Here is a 22,679-nt window from a genome sequence, read left to right as displayed (position 1 = left end):
GTCTTTGGTTTCTGTTTGTGTAGATAACAATGACTCATCACCTCGCCTAGGGGCAAGGGCGATGACCTATCACCCTTCACCCAATGCTTCGAAAGACGATTGGGATAACTGCATCAAGGACGGCGCGGACCAATCAGCCTGAGGCTTGGTCATGGGGCGTAAACATTAGAATATTAAATTCAAAATAAATAAATAAATAAAAACACCTTTGGTGTCCAACCTTTTCAGTAAGTGGACCAGATTTGGTAAGCTGAAAATGTGTGAGAGCCGACTATTCATTCTGGCTTTCTTTGAACCGCCTTTTATAAAATTCCCCCTCCGTGAGAGGTTTGTAGTGCCACGTCATAGCTCACCTTTGTAGCATTTTCATTTGACTCGCAGGGTCTCATGAAACAAGTGCTGCTGTGCTGTTATACAGCTTCCAGTTTCTTCACCTTTTCACAGCGTTCGTTTCCAGTTAGCTTTTATAGTCAGCATGTTTCGCCTGGCAGTGCCTTTTGATACTATATTCTTTAAAAACTTCCACAGTGTTTTTGCAAACTACATTTGGATTTTGGTGAAAAAATTCTCAAACGTCCATTTGTCCTGGAAGTGGCGGCCGTCACTGTCAACTTTCCTTTTTTTAATTAACAGTCACCATGTTGAAAATGGGGTGGGCTAAACTTCTCACAGAAAGCCAAGGGCAAGGTGGCGAAAGGGTTTTGTAATTATCTGGTGAAATGGTGATATTTCTTTTTTGTACAAAATATTTTATTTTGATGTCAACATTACTGGAAGGCCACATATGATTAACTTTATGATGATTTATTTTATGGGCCGTGACTGACCTCCAGGCCGGACTTTGGACATGCCTGCCTTACACGTTGCTCTTTCCTTTAACATCCAACTTTTTTCAAGCTGAAAGCACTTTTTTGTTACAAATTAGCACAAAAGGCACCCAGTTTGATTCAAAAACAACAAAATAAACAAAAAAAACTATGTATCATGTTAGTCCTATGTTTTTACCGGGTTAATTATTGGAAGAAGGGTTAAATAGACCCAGTCAACCACTAAAAAATCACTTAACTGGAAAATCCCAATGACTTTTCCGAACAGGTACGCGGGCACCTCAGCTGTCCTTAAAGGGGCACCCTAGTGCCCGCGGTTACCAGGTCGAAGACCCCTGGTGCAGACCATTGATAACATGGACGACTGTCTACATACGGGTATGTGAGTGACGTCATGTGAAAACTAGCATAAATAACTAAATTTATAAATATGTTATAGCTGCCAAGTCATACAATCGTGACTATACAAGCAGTGACACATTTCAACCTAACAACAACTTACCGTAAATAAATATGTCGAATGTGACATTTTTAAGCAGATTTAAAAGGTTAGACTGACTGAATCATGTTTCAAGTGTCAACCGAAGCCCACATCCCGTGACTGTCGTGTATTTTTTGTCCACGATGACGTACATAGAAAGTAACCAATCACTATCGTGCAACGTGACTCGACGAACCAATAGAAAGTCGGAATTGGGTGAAATAATGGCCTATACTGTGACTCACTGAGTTTAGTGACTCTATCAGCTGGAGAAGAAAAAAAACCTTGCTTTGTGTTGGAAGATGGCGAGAGGAGCTCGAAGTTTGCGAAAACTCGCCTCTTGCGTCAAGCCCCTACCGTCTCTATCCAGTCGGGAGACTCGCTCCCGGAACCATGTCCGGTAAACGTCTTTTTGTTTGTCGTACAACATTAACGGCTAAAAAATGGCTGCAAGTGTATTTGACCAAGAACGAAACTGGCGTTTTCTTCGTTTTACTGTCATTTATTTGTTTTTTTTTTTAACACTTTAAACTTCAATAAGGTTTAGGGGTCCCCCGCCCAAACGTTTCCCTCATTTTAGGTGTTAACTATGTATATTCAGGGAGTTGAATGATTATATAATGTCTGGACCGTCCGGCGTTCACAATTGGGGTTTGTTAGGGTGCTTGAAATCCTCGAAAATGCTTGAATTTGGGGTGATGTAAATGCTTGAAATTGTTGTCCTGTTTCTCATCAAGTCTGCTTAGAAATGATGCCGACACAGCTCACTGGGGGCTTTAGTTTGCATTTCTTCTCTCGTGATTACCGACGGGTGGCATTAGTCTGTATGGCATTTTCCAAGAGGCATCATCCCCTGCTACCTAACTGCGATTTTTCAGACCACTATTGTAAATTAGATGTGATCTTTTTTGGGGGATTTTGAACGAAAAGAGCATTTAATGTGCTAGTTTTGTTTTTTTGTGAGTACTTAAATATCCTGTTCGACCTCAAAATGGCCCGCCATGATGTTGATATATATCCAGAAAAATCCCCTTGAATGATCTTTTATTTAGCTTTAAATATCGTGACTTTTCCTAGATTGGTCCCAACTGTAGGAAAATGAAATGTTTTTATTAACATTTGCATGCAAGCTGTTTCAGAAAAGTACACAATTGGTCCGAAGACAACACGAGGGTTAATCATTTTGACATACTTTAACGTTAAAGGGACACTGTGTAATATTTAGTGCCTCCTAGTGGTACAAAAAAGCATCCAAAAGTTCAGGTGTATACTACACCTAAACAGATCACTATGATGTGTGTATTGGTGCAAGATTATATATCAAATATTAGGGGTGGGACGTTATGCTTTGTTCATGATTTGATTGTATCACGATACTGAGGCGCCGATTCGATTTATATCACGATTCTACAGGTATTGCAATTTGATATAATTAATGATTGTGTTTTAATTTTCTTTCCTAAAAAACAAGCAACGTAAATCACGCACTTCTTGGACAGCAAACCAGGAATGATGTTCAAACAACGCACCTCAGTCAAATTTATGGCCGCTTTACTTCTCATTTCTCGCTTTCTTCCTCCATTTTCCATTTCCGATTGCATTTCAAGTACCGGATATGACGTCACAAAAATCAATTCCGGGGAGAAACGCCAATTGTAAAAACCTATAAAATCAAATAACAATCTATAAATGAATCGTTTTTTTCCCCACCCCTATCAAATATGGACTTTTATTATTGTCCCTGCAAAACATCAAGGTTGCGTTTCTCAGTGGTAAAATATAATAGGAAGAACTTCCTGCAACTGAAAATGAAAGATACATATCGCCTATATGGGCATAGATTCGTCTCAAAAACAAAAATATGCACGATTCACTCATGAACTAAAAGTCATATGTCTTGTTGAATGCACACTCAAGATTAAAACCGCATTTGTAAATCACTGATATATTTGTGGCTCTGCAAAATGATTCACATCGGATTTATTTATTTATTTATGTTTTTAATGGTACTGTAGAAATTAGAAATTCGCTTTGAAAGTCCTTAAAAAGTACCGTAACGGCAAGATGCCTGAAAAATATGGTGAAGCCCATGTCATATCAAACAAATCATAATTTCTGAACCTAATAATATTGCGGAAAAAAAACCAATATATATATATATATATATATGTGTACATACGCCGCCCTACTTAGGAACGAGGTTGTTCGTAAGTTGCTTCAGTGCTATAATTTGTATGTTTAAGGCTTGTGTAAGTAACCTGTATTTTGTACTAAAAAAGGAAACATTTCATAAAATAATATGCTCTAGACAGATAAATCAAGTTGAGTTTAACTTACTTTTGGAAGATGACCTTCAAGAGTTAGGCGACTTCCTCCTCTGTGGTAGAGAGTGACCAAAAAAAAGCGATCCAACCATTTTTCTCAACCGCATCAAGCTTTCTTATTCCACTTTCGTTTAAAATGAAACAGCTCGCCTCTTTTTCACATTTTAAACCAACCACATGAATGGATGCACGAGATATTAAGCAATAAATATGTCAAAGTTCTTGGCGCGATGGAGATAGTTTGTTTACACACGAACTAGGAAGAGGAAGCGGATTTCTTCTTCGGGGTAGATGCTGGGTGAGGCCTAACAGCGCCACGCGCCGGTAGCGGTAGGAAAGAAGCACTGCAGTAATCTCCTGTACTAGGATAAAGGTGCACACGATACAAAATCTAACTTACAGCAATGCCTGGATATTTTTCGACATCCCGAAAAAAAATGTTTGTATCTACCGTTTTTTTGTAAGTCGAATGGTCGTAAGTAGGGGAGCGTCTGCATTCGGGGACCACCTTACTAGGCAAAAATGTTACCAGCTCGGTAGCCTAGATGGTAGGGCGCCCGCTCCGAGACTGGGAGGTCGCTGGTTCAAGCCTCGGCCGAGTCATACCTAAGACTTACAACATTGGTACTCATTGCCTCCCTGCTTGGTGTTCAGCATTAGGGGTTGGAATTGGGGGGTTTGGTCCCCTAATGACTCCCAACACATCAGTTGGGTTGAGCGAGGGGGCTGGGAATCCCCTCCTCTGAATCAATCTCCCAAAAAGAGTCAGAAATGACTCTAGCCACCTAGAGTGGCTGTGGTATATATAATATATATATATATATAAATACCACAAATGTTGATTAAATAAGACAAAAAAATCCTAGGTCGAGAAATTTCTATTTTTTTTTTTTTTTACTCCGTGGAATCCACACCTTAATCGCAGCCACGTTTTTCCGGGATCCAGCCAGTCTCTGCCACACTGCTCTATGGCACTGGTACTAGATGACAGAGTGCCATCTAGTGGTCACATATTCCACACTGGGGCTCTAAGAAAAAAAGCACCCTCTCATGGGAGCTTTGTTATGGATGTGTGGCATAGTGTCCTTACATTTATTAAGGCCTTAATTGGCATTTAAATGTCTTCAATCCAATATTCAAAAGTCTTAAAAATGTGAACACATTGCTAAGATTGATCTTATTTTGAACTAAAAAGATTTAGTAACATCAATTTTCTTTTTTTAACAGTTCACTGATTTACCTTCTTGTCAACATCGCGTGACCACAATAGCGGAACTATCAAAACGGTGATGTGGTTTCAATTGGGCCTTTTTTGTTTACTTGGGACCGTGGTAACGTGTAAATCTAATGAGAAGTGGCTGTCCGATGAACGTTTTGCGACATGGCTGTGTTTCAAATGTGTTTTTTGTCGACTTGGTCTTAAATTTGATTTTAAATAGCATTAAAAAGTCTTGAGGTTAACTTGCTATAAGATGTCAGAACCTTTTGTGTGAACCTTTATTGCAGGGGTGTCAAACTCATTTGACGATAGAACAAACATTCTGTCGGGGGCTGGACTTATAGATTAAAGAGACAGAAAAAGAGATAAAGAAATAAGAGAAAGAGGGAGGGAAAAGGAGAGAGGGCGGGACAAAGAAAGAAAAAGAGAGAGGGAAAGAGCGTGAGAAACAAAATAGATAAAAAGTCGTGAGAGAGGGGGGAAAAGAAAGGGAGAGAAAGAAAGAAATCCAAAGAGAAATGGAAAGACTGAAGGAGAGAAAAGAGAAAAGAAAGCGCAAAGGGTAGGAAGAGACAAATAGAAAAGAGAAAAAAGGAAGTTAGAGCAAAAGAGGTTAAAAGACACAGAGAGAAAGAGACAAAGTGCAACAAAAGAAGAGAAAAAGAGAGACAGAGTGGGAGAAAAGGGGTAGAGAGAGAGGGAGAGAGAGAGACAGACAGACAGAGAGAGAGAGAGAGACAGAGAGAGATATATATACAAGTACAGTGTCTTTGTTCGAGGCACCTGGCTTTGGCAACATCAAGTAGACATATTTCAACCTCCAGCTTGTTTTTCTCTTGCACTTCTCTGAGTGTTGTCTCGCGGGCCGTATTCAATCCCTTAGCGGGCTTGATCTGACCCGTGGGCCGCCTGTTTGACACCTGTGCTTTATTGGCTAGTACCGTTAAAACTGGACTCTGATCGGTCGGCGCCATTGAAACCTGAACTGTGTCAATTCTGGTTGGCCAAACACGGAAGTATAAATCTTTGAAAGAAAAACGCAGTGTCTTGCGATCACACAATTGCACTTCGTCACATCGCGTTATCGATTAGATACGCAGAGACATACAAGCATTCACACGCTCACTCACACCTAGGGACAATTTGTAACCATCAAATGACCTGCCATGGAATGTAAGAGGAAACCAGAGTGTCCTTAAGAAACCTACAAAAATATGCAAACTCCGCACCGGGAGGCCAGTAGCGGAATCTCAGAACTGACAACAAACACACAAACTAATTTTATGATTATATCTCATATCAGTCTCCACCTGAACGTGCTTCTCTAAAACAAGTACCTTACCCTTGCTTTTCTAAACATGCTTTTCTACAACGGACTTTATAAAATCTCAATATTATCAGAGGTCTTGATTCACACGCATGTCGGGACATGGGAGTTAGCAGAGCTGCCACTGTTTACTCTGCTCTAAAGTAATTCTTCCTCTCTGCCCTGCATTTAGAAGACATAGGGTGGCTAGCATCCTTGACAGAAGGCAGGAAAGAGGGAGAAAAAGGATCTGCTGCATCTGAGCCTAAACAACCCACTCTAAAATAAAATCGGCCAGACGAATAAATAAATGCCAATGCCGATATCGGTTAAATTCCCGGGTATCGTCCCACCCGATCATCGGTTGCCCTCTATTTTAACCTGTCGTCAAATTTAAATTTACAGGAAGAGTCGTCATCTCGAAAGACGACTGTGGTGAGGAAATTTACGAAGTATTCTCCTCTGACGTCTGATAGAGGGCGAGAGATTGTTCAAGTGTTCCTTTTAAATGTCAGTCAATGTAAAGTCCAAACAAGATAGATCCCACACTAGCGCTAAAAGAACCCCCTGCTTATGCAGTTATGTATTCATTTCACTGTGTGTATGTGTGCATGTTTTATTTTACATCCTATAACATTGACACCCTTCTTCTATTCTGAGGTGTTGCACTCGCATTGACCATCTGAGACAGTCACACGGCAATTGTATCGGATTTCAAGTAGGCAGGGACGGGCCTCCGCCTCATCCTGGTTTGAGAGAACAGTTTCAACCATTTTCAGAGTCAGATATACTTTATTGTCATTCTTGTACACTTGTATACAGAACGAAATGTCGATACATCTGACCCGCACAGTTTCCTTGAATATACAGGAATAAATAAAATGTTGTATTGGATATAATGTTGTATTGAGTTGGAGAATTGAAGTTCTAATAATTTACTAAATAATTATAGCTATGTATAGTATTATACAGTAGTGCAAAGAGTGCAAGAGGAGCAGCTAACCAGATGTGCAAAATGGTACAGTACATTAGGTTTAGAAATTGACATCCTGCCATGTTTGGGATGATAATGCTCTCTCTTCTTGCTTGCTTCCGTCAAGTTTAAAACAAAATTCAGTTTCCGCCGTTTACATGCTCGGTGTAAACGACATCCAGGCCAGGAGTATTGCAAAAGTAGGGCAGTTCATATCAGAAACTAGTTCAAAAGACAGGACAGCATAGTCAATACGTAGAGATATAACACATATAATATTTGCACGGACGTCTAACGCTCCAATAGCGTTGGTGTCCCTGACCTGTTTTTCTTTTTTACCTGGTACGCTGTCACATGCTTTTCCTGAATTGACTGTGTGGCAGCTTTCTCGCGGCACAATCCAAAGAAGCGACATATAAATATCCATCAATGCATTTTGGATTTTCTAGGTATTGTGGTATTTTGGTCACCCCATGTGGAGAAGTTTATGATTGAGCCACAAAACATGCAATAGATTACTGTAATAGAAAAATAAAATAATCACCAGGGTTAGTTGTTTTTCAGAAGGGTGAGAAAAAACACTATTCCCCAAAAATACATTTTGATATTGTTTTTTTCATGAAGGAAACTATGCATTTAAAATTGACATTAACAAAACAGTTGCTCTTTAGTTAACTAGAATGTAACTAATATGACTAAAATGATAATGATTGTTTGTACTTTAAACCTAGGCCTTGTTCAGTAGTAGCTGTTTATCTTGCTGTTTTAGTTTAAAAACGATCCTGAGTAAAGTACAAATCTCACAGTTGGGGTCGCAGACTGGAAGGAATACTCTCAATATTGAACATCAGTATGTCTGTGTTCTTTCAGGGTTCATATGGGCGCTTAAAATCCCTAAACATGCCTAATACTTTAATGTTGTGTTTTCAAGGATTAAAACATACTTGTAAATGCTTGAAATTGTCTCCATGTTTCTCAACAAGTCTGCTTGAAAATGACAGACGCTGCTCTCTGGTGTCTTCGCATTGCCATTGCATCGGTTCCCTTGTGAATAACGGCAGCTAATTTAGTTTGTATGGTATTGTCCTATGTAGCGTCATTGCGTCCTAAACGGGGCACTATGAAATGTGTATTAGTGCAAGGATTTTGCGCAATTATGAACATTTATTATGGGGCGTTAAAAAAAATGAAGGTAGCGTTTACCAATGGTAAATTCTAACGGGAAAAAATTCTTGCAACTGAAAATTTAAGCTACATATTACGAGGGTTGGGACCAAAAAATCGATTCATTATACAGTCATCTTACCCAACACCTATTTGAGGAGCGATTTGTCTAGAAAATATTAACACACCTATTGCTGAGATCTAAAAATATATGTCATGTGTCTTAAAAAATGCACACGCAAGATCAAAAGGTGCAAATGGAAATTGTAGACATATCTGTGGAAAATACATGATCCACACCGGATTTCTTCTTTTCATGCTACTAGAGAATTTGAAAACTTGGCTTTTAAAGTCCTTAACAATTGCTTAAATTTGGCCATGGTAAAGGTGTACGAACCCTGACTTTTGTACTTTGGGAGGAATTTGCCGAGCTGTGTCACTATACTAAGTTTATGTGTTGTATTTCTCAACAGTTTGTTTGTCTGGACTCCTATAGTTGACCTATGATTAAGTCGAATTCCGATCTCCAGCGTGTGCTCTTGCTGTTGTTATGTCAGCGCTCCAAGATGACTTTCGGTCCTGCTTACATTCTGTACGTTATTGCCCGGCAGATACCTCCCATCTTACGGCATCCTGACAACGCGCCTGTCTCCCCTGCTGAGCGCCTCCATGCCCGGCCGCAGCGTCGTCCTTCCCGCCCGCGCCTTCTTCAATATTGCCAACACCTTCTCCAAGAGAAGGGAATACGCAGAGAGACGCATCATCGGGTAGGAATCTGTATGCCGTTACGCAAGCACACCGGTAGAGGTGCTCGATAAACCGAAATCTATTTGATATTGCGTTATGACGAAGTGCGATTGTGTAATTGCAAGACACTGTGGTTTTATTGGAGTGATGAGTTAAGTGTTTGGCCAACCAGGAGCCCATCCCAGCCATCTCCGGGCAGTGGGCAGGGGACACCCTGAACTGGTTGCCAGCCAATCGCAGGGCACACAGGGACAGACAACTCATTCGCTCATTCAGACCTAGGGACAATTTGGACCGGCCAATTCACCTGAAATGCATGTTTTTGGAATGTGGGAGGAAACCGGAGTGCCCGGAGGAAACCCACGCAAGCACGGGGAGAACATACAAACTCCGCACAGGAAGTCTGGAGCTGGATTTGAACCCACGACAGGTTCCCATGACATGAACTGTGCCGCACAAGCGCTAACCACTGCGCCGCCGTGCTGCCGCTTTTCATGTTTTCCTTGAAACTTTTGTGTTGAAAAATGACGTTATTTCCTTTACTTTTGTAACATAGTAAATGCTCTTTAGTAAAGGAGTTTGCGTTGTGATGTGGGCTTTACAAATGAACATGTATTGACTTGACTTGTATCTATCCATCCATCCATTATTTGCACCACTTATCCTCAGTAGGGTCGCGGGGGTGCTGGAGCCCATCCCAGCAGTCTTTGGGCAGTGGACAGGGGACACCCTAAACTGGTTGCCAGACAGTCGCAGGGAACACTGAGACGGACAACTCGCTTGCTCATTCGCACTTGGGGACAATTTGGACCGGCCAATTAACGTGAAATGCATGTTTTTGAAATGTGGGAGGAGACCGTCGGAAACCCATGCAAACACGAGGAGAACACATCCAACTCCACACAGGAAGGTCCGATCTCATGACCTCAGAACTGTGCCGCTCACGCGCTAACCACTGCGCCGCCGTGCTGCCCGACTTGTATCTATATTGAAAATAATTATGTATTAAATGAACAAATACGGTAACATTTCATAAACCCTTGTGTATTAATGCACGCGTATTATTACTGTCTGCATTTCCAATTTCATTCACCGGATTTTGCAGGATATAAGGCGCAACGGGTTATGAATTATTATAAATTACTGGCCAATATGAGAGCACCCTTATCAAATGCTTTTAACTGGTTAGCTCGTGTGTGGATCATTAATCTTTTGTGTAAACGGCTCACATTTTATGTGGTTATGTAAACACCACTTGATTGCTTGAATTTGTGTGCCTAGAAAAAGTCAATGTGTCCTCTAACACTGTATCACATGTGCGCTGCACTGTGAAATATTTGCAGTTGCATAATAATGATGTATATATAAAGAGGGCAAGATGGCAGTCTTGCATTTCAGGCCTGCTGTTTGAAGTGCGCACGCACGCGCCTTTTACATAAGAGCTGGGATTTACTTCTTGTTTTTGGCATCGTGCTCAAATTGACAGTTTCCCTTTGGATTGAAACTCTACACGCTGGGTCTGTAAGCGTGCTTGGAATTCTTGAGAATGCTACTATTTTAATGTTGTGTTTGCAAGGATTGAAAAGTGCCTGAATTTTAGGTTAAGTGCTAGTAAATAATTGAAATTGTTGCCTGGTTTTATTAAAAGTCTGGTTTAAAATGACACAGACACTGCTCTCTGGTGGCTTTGCGTTGCTGCTGCATTTCTTCCCTCGAGATTTACTACAGTTGGCATAAGTTTGTAACTTTGTATGGCACTGTCCTATCAAGCGACATTGCCCCCCTATGTGTCGCGCCAAAGAGGACTGGGCACAATGAAATGTGTATAAGTGCAAGGATTATGTATCAATTAAGGACATTTATGATGGGCCATGCTAAAAAGTAAGGTATTCTTTCCCAGTTGTAAATTGAAATGGGAAGAACTTCCTGCAACTGAAAATGTAAGCTACATATTACGAGGAGTGGAACAAAAAAAATCAATTCATATATGTTTTGATTTTATTTCGCCTCATTATTTACGTTACAAACAAACACTCTTAAATTAATTCCCAATATGGTAGTTAGCCTTCCCTTTTCGATTGACACCTTTTCTGCGATTAGGGTCTGTTAATGCTAGTTTTATTCATGCACAAATCGTGAAGTTACATAAAACTTGGGTCTCCCTCGACACAGACATTCCACCTGTCTCACTCTTACCTTTATCTTGTGGCTAACAATGTGCACTGCACTATGTGGTTATCAATGACAATGAAGACAATTATAATTCTATAGGCAGTCAAATCAGCTCTGTAGTTGTAAAAGTTCATTTATTTATAAATGGTGGTCGGAATGATACATTTTTTAAAGTCAAAAATATAATAAGAGTGTTCTCATCTAGGTTTTAGATCAGGGGATGATGTAATAATGGTCTATAGTTTGCAATAGATTGTCTTCGCATCCCTTTGAGACTCTTTGGGATTAAGGGCTATACAGATAAAAATGACTTGACTTGACTTATTTTTGGCGATTTAAAAAAAACGAATTCTCCCCAGAATCAATTTTTGTGACGTCATATCCGCCACGTAAAAATGCGAGAAAGCAAACCAAGTGGAAAATGGAGGAAGAAAGTGAGAAACAAGTGTTAACTCTAAATGGGATCATTGAAGGACCACATTTGTTAGGTTGACATTTCAGTTCATTACATTTTGTGGCTGTAAACTGGTTACACAGTGTACATGTTATGTTCCCATTGTCTCGGTTGAAATAAATGTCAGCTTCCAGACTGACTGACAGGGAACTGATGTTCATTGTTCGAAAGTCGATTATGGTCTATTGTCTCTCAAGTGTATGATTTAAGTTGGTTGTTTTTTAGGAAAGAAAATTAAATCGGAATCATCAATGATATAAAATCGTGATACTTGTAGAATTGCAATTATCCAGAATCGTGATACACATCGAATCGGCACCTTTCTGTCGTGACTAAAGCATATCGTCCCACCCATACATATTACTGTCATTTTACCCAATACCAATTCATTACATCCACTACACAGCATCATCTCCAAACGGAAGAGCAGCTTCAGCGACAGACTGCTTTCACAGTCTTGTTCCACAGACAGACTGAGGAGATCATTTCTTCCTCATGCCATGAGGCTCTTTAACTCCACCCGGGGGAGTTAAAGCCCACATTAAAGCCCACCCCCACATTTGCATATTACCCTATTATTCTTACAGTGTGTATTTTCCGTAGCACTATTTAAATACTCTATAGCTAAACGTTATATTGGGTAATTTTGTATTCTATATATTTATTTTATTTATTTATTTTTCAACACAAGGATACTACTGGAAGTGTGAATTTCCCTACGGGGATGAATAAGTTATCTATCTATCTAGACATCTATCTGGGAAGAGATTTGTTTAAAAAATATCCACAGACGTATTGTTCAGATCCACAAATATATTCCTGGTCTACTCAGGACCTAAATATCATGTATCTGATGAATGCACGTGCAAGATTGAAAATCACAAACAGTATTTGGATCAAAGATATATTTGTAGATCTGCAAAATACATGATTCACCGTGGATTTCTTCTTTTAACGATACTGGAGGGATTAAGAAATTTGCCTTAAGTCCTTTAAAAGTGCTTGAATTAAACTTTGAAAAGAGTGTACGAACCCTGTTTAATATTATTCATAATACAACGTGAAAATTCTGCATTAAAAAAAAAAAAAAGTCCAACAGTTGTGAATTTAATCGTGAATGAACTGCAACACTGAATATATAACCATTTATATATATTTTTGACTTTCTATTTTCATAATAAAAGGTGAGGCTGTGTCTCACCTGCTTTTCCTAACTAATGGAAGAGGGCATGATGTAACCACAGTAGATATCGCGAGCCTCCCTAGTTGTGTGTTCCTTAGATTTTGTTTTGTGCCTCTTGTTTATTTTCACAATACCAAAACAATTAGAGGCAAGATCTTTGGCCGGGGCCGAACATTTGTTTGCCAATCTGGAAACCTGCGATGTAAATGAATTATTGATACGGAGAGTCAGAAAAGGCTGCAAAGCCTATTTTTTTCCTCAACTGCTACACTAGTAAATTAAAAAATATTTGTTTCTTTTTCCATGTAGGTATTCCATGCAACAAATGTACGAAGTGGTGGCTGGCGTGGAGGATTACCGCCACTTTGTTCCCTGGTGCAAGAAATCTGACGTTATCTTCAAGCGGACGGGATACTGCAAGGCCAAACTCACTGTGGGCTTCCCACCAGTGACTGAAAACTACACCTCCCTTGTTACAACTGTGCGCCCCCACTTGGTCAAGGTATTTGTTCCTTTTTTAACTTTTATCCAGTGGATTATCCAAACGAAACGTTGCCCTTTGTTTCATTGGCAGGTGGGATGGTACACCCCAGAGAAATGCATAAAAAAATACTTGTAATTAAATTGAATGTGTTCATACTTTGCATGTGCTACATAATGCACAACAAATCTAACGTTTATTCTTACAGTATAAAAAAAGAATCTTTTACACAGAAAATGGTGTAATCGGCCATCCATCCATTATCTGCACCGCTTATCCTCAGTAGGGTCGCGGGGGTCCTGGAGCCCATCCTAGCTAACTTTTGGCTGTGGGCAGCTAGTCGCAGGGAACACAGAGACCGACAACTCACTCACTCTTTCACACTTATGGACAATTTGTACCAGCTAATTTACCTGACATGGTTTTGGAATGTGGGAGGATACCGGAGTGCCCGGAGAAAACCCACACAGGCACGGGGAGAAGATGCAAACTATGCACTGGAAGGCTGGGAGTTGAAAATGATCCCATGACCTCAGAACTGTGCCGCAGACGCGCTAACCACTCATCCGCGCCATCATATTTGCTAAAATTTGCGTTATGTTTGTTGTTGTCTGGGGAAAGATGGCGTCCTCTTCATTTGCAGAAAATAAGTATTTGAAAACCCTGCTATCTTGCTATTTTTTCCACTTAAAAATCAAACTGAAAAGAAAAATCCATAAATCGCAATGCATGATTTTTTTAACAATTTATTTGTGTGATAGAGCTGCAAAGAAGTATTTGAACACCTGTGTATCATCTAGAGTTCTGACCCTGAAAGACCTGCTAGTCCGCCCATTAGAAGTCCACCTGCACTCCGTGTATCAATCTGAATCAGATGCACCTATTTGAGGTCGCTAGCTGCATAAAGACACCCCATACAATAAGCAAGACTTTAACTTTTAACATGGCGAAGACCAAACAGCTGTCCAAAGACAAAATTGTACACCTCCACAAGGCTGCAAAGGGCTACAGAGAAATTGCCAAGGAGCTTGGTGAAAAAAGGTCCAGTGTTGGAGCAATCATTGGAAAATGGAAGAAGCCAAACATGACAGTCAATCTTAATCGAAGTGGAGGTGAGGAATCAGCCCGGAACTACACGACAGGAGTTGGTCAAGGACCTAAAAACTGCTTGGACCACCGCGGTTTGAAATCATGCACATGTCAAGGCCCGTCTTAAGTCTGCATATGACCATTGGATGATACAAAGGAGTCATGGGAGAAAGTTTTGCTGTCAGATGAGATCAAAATAGAACTTTTTGGTCTTGAGTCCACTAAGCGTGTTTGGAGGAAGAACACCATCCCAGCATGTAGGTGGTAGCATCATGCTTTGGGGCTGTTTTTCTGCTCATGGGACAGGACAAACGCACTGCATTAAAGAGAGGATGACTGGGGGCTTGTAATGTGAGATTTTGGGGAACAACCTCCTTCCCTCAGTCAGAGCATTGAAGATGGGTCGTGGCTGGGTCTTCCAACACGCCAACGACTCGAAGCACACAGCCAGGAAAACCCGAGGAGATGCTCTGTAAGACGTATATAAGGGTTCTAGCATGGCCCAGCGAGTCTCTAGACCTGAACCCAATCGAAAATCTTTGGAGGGAGCTCAAACTCTGTGTTTCTCAGCGACAGTCCAGAAACCTGACTGATCTGGAGAATATCTGTGTGGAGGTGTGGGCCAAGATCCCTCTTGCAGTGTGTGCTAACCTGGTAATAGACTACAGGAAACGTTTGACCTCTGTCATAGTAAACAAAGGCTACTGTACCAAACATTAACATTCATTTTCTCTGGTGTTCAAATACTTGTTTGCAGGTATATCACACAAATAAATCATTAAGAAATCATGCATTTTGACTTTTGGATTTTCCTTTTTAGTTGATCTCTCTCACAGTGGACATCCACTTACAATGAAAATTTCAGACCCCTCCATGATTTCTAAGTGGGAGAAATAGCAAAATGGCAGGGTGTTCAAATACTTATCTTCTTCACTGTATGTACAACTGAACTTGAGCCGAAATGAAAAACCGTAAAGAGAGCTTTCACTCCTCAATAGTTCCACTGATTAAATAAAGCAGCAGCTATGACAATGTCCCCCTTGTGTCACTTCTCAGGCATCCTGCTCCGATGGCAAAATGTTCAATCACCTGGAGACCATTTGGCGCTTCAGTCCCGGCCTGCCTGGCTACCCTCGGACCTGCACTGTGGACTTTGACGTAAGTCACTCACAAATTCCAAATGTAGTCCAACAGTTTTAAAGTGAATTTTGACAGTCAAACAAATGTGAGTGGTTCTTCATCAGACTTTCGGTGAGTTAGTCTCAGGGGTTCGATACTGCCTTGGTCAAGACGATGTATAACTATATGACTGGCTGAAGATTGATTACATGGCAATTTGCTTGGCCGATCATCCATCCATCCATTATCTGCACCGCTTATCCTCAATAGGGTCGCGGGGGTGCTGGAGCCAATCCCAGCTGACTTCAGGCAGTGGGCAGGGGACACCCCTCAACTGCTTGCCAGCCAGTCGCAGGACACACAGAGACAGACGACTCACTCACTCGCTCATTCACACCTAGCACCAAGCACAGGGAGAACATGCAAACTCCACACGGGAGGTTCAATCTCATGAACTCAGAACCGTGCACTAGAAGTCGTAGTTTGGTTGGGGGGGTGCGACTTATCCTCCGGTGAGATTTATATGTGAAATTATAAACACTTTATCGTATCATTGAATTTTACATGTTTATTACAGGTAACTGCACGTTATTTTCACACTAGACCGCAAGAGGGCGCTCTAGGCCAGTGTTGATAATATCACCCTTGTTATTCCGCCAAAGTCAATATTTTCAACTTGCTCCAAAGGGATTTCTAATTGATGAAAACTGAACAAAAGTGGTGACGATGAGTAGAATAGGAAAGACCGAAGCGGAGGATTGTTTATTGAAAGCACCCGTAAATATTCGAAACACACAAATGAGACTGAACTCTCAGCCGATACATCAAAGTACGTGAGACCAAATCCAGTGGAATGAATGAAAGGTAAACATAACATAAAGGCGTTACTATTTTGTGGAGGAGGGAAAGTTTTTTTTACTTCTGCATGTTTGTTTAATGTTTGGGTTGAGGCAGTTCCAAACATATACAACATAGTTTTCTGGTTTTATGAGCACAGACCACGACTGTAATGGATTTTTTTTCTACTTTGAGTTTATATTTTACTCATTTTTGTTTTCTATCTTATGACCCCCATTTTCCTATCTGTTTTATTTTTTCTTTCATATTGTATTTTTTGTCTTTTTTCCCTTCCCTCTCTTTTTATTTTCCTATTTTCCTATTCTTTTCTATAATATTTTTTCATTTTCATTTATTTCCCTTTGACTGAGCGAGTGAGTTGTCTGTCCCCGTGTGCCCTGCGATTGGCTGGCAACCAGTTCAGGGTGTCCCCTGCCCACTGCCCGATGATTGCTGGGATGGGCTCCAGCACCCCCGCGACCCTACTGAGGATAAGCGGTGCAGCTGATGAGATGAGATTTTCTATTTTGTTCTTTCTTCTTTATTCTTCATTTCATTTTTCTCTTGTATTGTTTTTTACTTGTTTTTCTTTTGCTTTCTTTTCTTTTTCCCGTTTTCCACTGTTTTTTTTTCTTTTTCCCCCATTTTCCTATCTGCATTATTTTTCTTTCATTTTGTTTTTTTCTCTTCCTTTTCCCTTCTCTTTTTCACTTTCCTTCCTTTTTCTTTTCCTGCTTTACCTCTTTTCAATTATTATGCTTTTTCTTTTTAAATTTTCCCCTTTTATTTTCTATTTTTTCCTTCTATTTTTCATTTTTCTTTCATATTCTTTTTTCTTGTTTTTCCTTTGCTTTCTTTTTATTTTTTCCCCGTTTTCCTGTTTTCTTTTCTTTCTTTTATTGAGTATTTTTTTCCCTTTCCTTTCGCTCTGAAAATGCTGGTCTACTAGTGATCCCAAGAGCCAAGAAGAAATCTGCAGGTTAGAAAGAGCGTTCTCCATTCAGGCCCCGGTGCTGTGGAATGTTCTTCCCCCTGAGATTCGATCTGCAACCTCAGTGCAAATGTTTAAAACTAGGCTTAAAACACTTAGATTCTATAGCTTATGAATTACCTATATATCATATTTTGTAGTTTGTTAAAGCTAGATCATTGCAACCTGGTCATCCTGGAAGGGGGATGACCGAATGTGCGGTCCCTTCTCAAGGTTTTTTCATTTTCCTCATGTTGAGGTTTTTGAGTTTTTCCTTGCCCTCATGTAGGTTTTAGATCAGGAGATGGTGTCATAAGTCTGTAATAGTCTGTGCTGCCTTTGTGATATACAAATAAACACGACTCGACTTAATAAGACATCATTGCGTCCCCCTTCAGATTTCCTTCGAGTTCCGCTCGCTCATCCACTCGCAGCTGGCGCACGTGTTCTTCGACGAAGTGGTGAAGCAGATGGTGTCGGCGTTCGAGCGCCGCGCCACCGCCGTCCACGGACCCGAGACGCCCATCCCGCGGGAGCTCATGTTCCACGAGGTGCACCACACGTAACGCCGCCGCCGCCCCACCAACGGGGTTCCGGCCTTCAGCAGCGACTCCCGGTCTTCCCGACCACGCCAGTGCCTTTCTCGTTCTTTTTTTTGTTGTAGTTTCGGCGTTGAAATTTGTTAGTTTGTTTTGAAGCGATTAAGGTTTTTTTTTGGTGTCGACTTGTTGTTTTCACCGTAATTTGCGTTTTTTTTTTTTCTTTCTCACCCTCACCAGCAGTGTAAATGACTCCCTGTTTAGAATGACTGCAGAGTCTAACAACCTGTTTCCTGTTGGGGCCAGTTCAAGTAAAAATGGATGTTTTTTTTCCTTTCCCCCCTTTTTATAAAAATAAGCTTAGAATAATAGAATAGAATAGTCTTTATTGTCATTGATATCAATCGTATGCAATAAGGTTAGGCGCTTCAAGGTAAACATGTAATAAAGACTTTAACTCCTTCAATGCCATAACATGTAAATGGTTGCTTGGATTCCTTAACTACGCGGGTGGGAGGGGCACCATTTCCTGTGGTGTATCTTGGGCAATTACAGCCTGGTGGCGCCCATCCCTCTCCAGACCAACATATTTTTCGAATCGGGGACCTTTTGCTGTCAGGCGAATGTGCTAACCACTGCACTATGGAAACACACCTTATAAAAATGCTGAAAGATATTCCCTTAATGCCAATACAGCAGAAATAAGTTATTTTATTTTAAAGGGACAATGTGTAATATTTAGAGGTGCCAAAACATGAACTTGAATACTTGGCAATCCAGCATCCAATCCTGCTCTGGAATGGCCCTCGCTCGCATCAAACAGTGCCATCTAGTGGTCAAATAAAACACATTGGGGCTTTAAAAACGAACAAAAGGGAATGGCGCTGCCCCTCTAAGTATCAAGCCCCTGTGAATGTGCTCCTCTAAGTATCAAACCTCTGGGAATGATTTCAGCCTGATGAACTGTTGGATGGAAGAAGTGGACTTGATCATAGCTTTATCCACACATTGGGGAAGCCTACTTCCTATATCCTGCGAATAAAGTGCGTATAAGCGGTCCCATATGGTGAGTGTAGTGAGAAAATTAAAAAGAGGATGAAGTCCTATTTTCTAGTCAGAGAAGAATGACGTAACATGCATGTCTGAGGGAGTGTAGTTACCGCGGTGATTGACTTCACAAAAAGGTTTTTTTCCTCAGTAGGTATATTTGTAAACAAGTATTTAAGAACTTAATCAATATTCTACTGTTTCCTAAATGCTAGAAACCTGCTTTGTATTGTGAAGGGTGAGGATTCTTTCGATATGTCCTATGCCCCCATAGCTACAAAACTAATTATTGGGGCACCGGCTCTCCCAATTTGAGAAAAAAGTCTGGCATTGAAGGAGTTAAAGAGAAAAATACGACAAAAGTTTCTCAGAATAAATAGGCAAATGTACCAGTGGATGGTTTTGGTCCTATTTTTAAATGTTCTGCTGAAAGTTTGCTATGAGAATTTTGTTAGTTTCTTTGTTAAGCCAGTTTGTTATATTTTTAGCTCAGTGGAAAAAAAAAAAAGAAAATAATGAATTTTGAACTCTAACAGGGTAGAGGCCTAACTTTTTCAGATAAGAAATTCCAACCTGTTCTAAAATCTCTGATTTTTATTTTTATAAAATTTAGCCTACAAAAGCATATCTACTTGAAAGAACAGTAATCTTATTGGTCGATAGTGACAGTGATGTTGAACAGTGCATAATAGTCAAAATGACCAACTGGCATCCTATGAAATCTCCTTTCCAGGTGTCCAATATTACAAATAGAATAAACTTATTTGGTGGAGTGAACCATTATGGTTCATGAAAATGGGTTTTGCAAAAGTTTTGTCCCCCGTAGAACTTTTTGACATATTACCAGATTTCAGGCTGCTAACTTGTAGATAGAAATGAGAAATATTTTCGAAGGATGAACATGTCGTGAGACACAATCGTGAAAAGAAACCAAATCTAGTCAACATTCTGTATTGTGATAACAAATCAAAAAATAGTGAAAATGGGGAGAGCAAGAATATTCCCCTCTTTGAGTTAATACTTTGCTCTAAAAGAATGAGGTCTGTCCTTTGACTTGGTCATTCGAACACCTTTATATTGCTAGCTTAAAACCATTCCATTGTAGATATTGCTTTATGTTAAGGGTCGTTGTCCTCTTGGAAGGTAAACCTGCATCCTATTCTCAGGTCTCGAGCAGATTCCAACAGATTTTCGGCCAGAGTCTTGGTTCCATCCATCTGCCCGTCAACTTTAAAAAAAAACATCTTAGCCCATGCTGAAGAAAAGCAACCCCAGAGGATGATGCTGTCACCCCCATGATTGACGGTGGGGATGGTGTTTTCAGGGTGATGCGCGGCGAAACGATTTCAGTACAAAAAGTTCAAAATTGGTCTCATCTGACCAGAGCACCTGATTCCACATGTTATTTGTGTCTCCCATGTGGCTTCTCGCGAATGTCAAACAGACCTTTTAATGACATTCTTTCAGGAAGTGCTTTCTTCTTGCTACTCTTCCATAAAGGGCAGATATATGATAAGTATGACTTGGAGTCGTCTTAACCAAAGATTATCCATTCTCTGCTGTGTATATCTATAGGTCACCCAATGTGATCATGGACCTCTTGGTTGCTTCTCTGGTTAGTTTTCTCCTTGTTTGTAGCAAAAGTTTAAAGGGACTGCCAGGTTTTGGCAGGTTTGCAGAGGTTTTACGCTCTATTTTGATATTATTGCTCACATGGTGCTCCTGGAGATCTACGTTTTAAAATCTTCTTGTATCCCATTCCTCCTTTGATGTGTTTCCACAACTTTAGGACTTACCTAGTGTGTTTTTTAGTCTTCACAATGATGTCTGTTCGGGTAGATCTAAACTAGGACTTGATGGCACACAGGTGCACTCTGTCATTGTAGGTCATTTGGGTTGACATTGGATCATTCAGGAGTTGTCAGGGATTTTTGGGAGTCAGTTGGCTGAGCTACTTTTCAGTTTGTAAATATAATTTAAAATGTTAAAATAGTTTGGTTTCAACTCACAATTGTGTCTCACGTGTTGTTGACCCTCAAACTTTTAGCTTTAAATATGAAGCTTGAAATGAGGCATTGACAAAATGTTCGTCTTTTAATGTAGAAACTTCCTCAGCTGTCGGCAGATTACACTTAGGCCAGCATAAACATGAAGTAACTGACTTGTTCTATATTGTCTGGTGGGTGAAGTGCCAAAACTCCATGTTTTTAAGAGTGCTTAGGTGTTCTCTTCGTCTTCCTTCGTTCACTGAGTTAAATCTATTATCACGTACTTGAGATGTGACGTTGTACAGAATGAGGAGCTTCAAGTGCAATATGAAGGCGTCACATCGCAAAACAAGCCAGTAACGTATCCCCGACTCTCAGAATTGTCCTGTTTTTGAAACCAGCTCATGTATTAGTGTAAATATCATATTAGATGAGTGTTTTATTTTGAAAGCGGACTGATTTTGTTGTCAACCTATTTAACAACTGTGTATCAATTGCATGATGTATAAAGATCTTTTCTAAATATTGGTTTTGTGTTTTGATTATATGATAAATACATTGAATCAGAAGTTCTTGATAAACTTGATTAACTTAGAGCACGGGTGTCAAACAGGCGGCCCGCGGGCCAAATTAGGCCCGCCAAGGGTTTCGATCAGGCCCGCAAGACACTGATAGCACGAAAATGAGCTGCAGTGTTAAATATGTCCACTTGATGTCATCCAAGCCAGGCACCACTCGCAAAGCAAGTAGTTGTTTTCTTTCAAGTCAAGTCATTTTTATCTTTCTCCCTCTTCTTTTTTACTCACCCTTTCTATCTCTTTCCTGTTTTTTATTTCTCTTCCTCTTTCTTTCTCACCCTTTCTATCTCTTTCCTGTTTTCTATTTATAATTTTTCTTTCTCACCCTCACTCGATCTTCCTCTGCTGTTTTTCTGTCCTTTTTCTCTTTCGTTATTTCCTTTTTTTCTCGCACTTTTTCTGTCATTCTCACTCCCTTTTTCTGCCTGTTTCTTATGCTCCCTCTTTTTAATTTCTTTTTCTCTTTCCTCCCCCCTCTTTCTTGTTCTTTCTCCCTTTTTATGTCTCTTACTTTCTCCCTCTCTCTTTACTGCTCTCTATTTCTTCTTTAAACCCTACGAGTTCAGCCCCTGAGAGAATGTTTATTCAATCATGCGGACCCCGAGTTAAAATGAGTTCGACACCCCTGGCTTAGAGGATCTAAACCGGGGGTGTCAATCATGTGGCCTCAGGTTGTAATCCGTGAGAAAAAAAACTCAGTAGCGCAGGAGAAAAATGTGCTGCAGTTTGAAATACGTCCACTTGGTGTCGACAAAACTGCATTTTATTATTTTTAATCATCGCTCCCTCCTTTAACAATATCTCTGTCACTCTTGCTTATTTTTTTCCTCTCACCGCTTTTGTTCTTTCTTAATATAGCTCTTTTCTGTTCTTAGCACTCTTCCTGTTCTTTCTCTACCTTTTCTTGCTCCCTCTCCTTTTAATCTGAGTTTTTTTCTACCACGTGACTCCCAAAATTAGAGTGAGACCACTGATCTGAGCTATGCAAGAACCTTTTAAGTACTCGTACCTGTCAACCTCAGGCAATTTCTCGCCTTATTAAAGATTGCAATTCCCATTATTAAACGAAAATCCAACATTTACAAGCAAAGCGCCTATTTACTCACACTAAAACATTTTGTAGAATCACAATTTACCGATCTTTTAACCACCTGGACTCTAAGGGCACCAATTCCAGAGGT

At 40.3% G+C, this 22,679-nt stretch overlaps 1 protein-coding gene across 1 annotated transcript; it reads left to right on the top strand.

Annotated features, from left to right (window-relative positions):
- Positions 1–1,521: 1,521 nt before the first annotated feature.
- coq10b (coenzyme Q10B) lies at positions 1,522–21,445 on the top strand. Its single transcript, XM_088353084.1, has 5 exons — positions 1,522–1,708; positions 8,906–9,061; positions 13,160–13,352; positions 15,477–15,578; positions 17,745–21,445. Exons 1-5 carry the CDS (start codon positions 1,611–1,613, stop codon positions 17,910–17,912), a joined length of 717 nt encoding a protein of 238 aa, XP_088209210.1. The 5' UTR covers positions 1,522–1,610; the 3' UTR covers positions 17,913–21,445.
- The last annotated feature ends 1,234 nt before the right edge of the window (positions 21,446–22,679 follow it).

Source organism: Urocampus carinirostris, chromosome 14, assembly GCF_059441175.1.
Source record: "Urocampus carinirostris isolate Australia breed hairy pipefish chromosome 14, RoL_Ucar_1.0, whole genome shotgun sequence".
Lineage (NCBI taxonomy): Eukaryota > Metazoa > Chordata > Actinopteri > Syngnathiformes > Syngnathidae > Urocampus > Urocampus carinirostris.
This window is presented reverse-complemented; position numbering and strand designations above follow the sequence as displayed.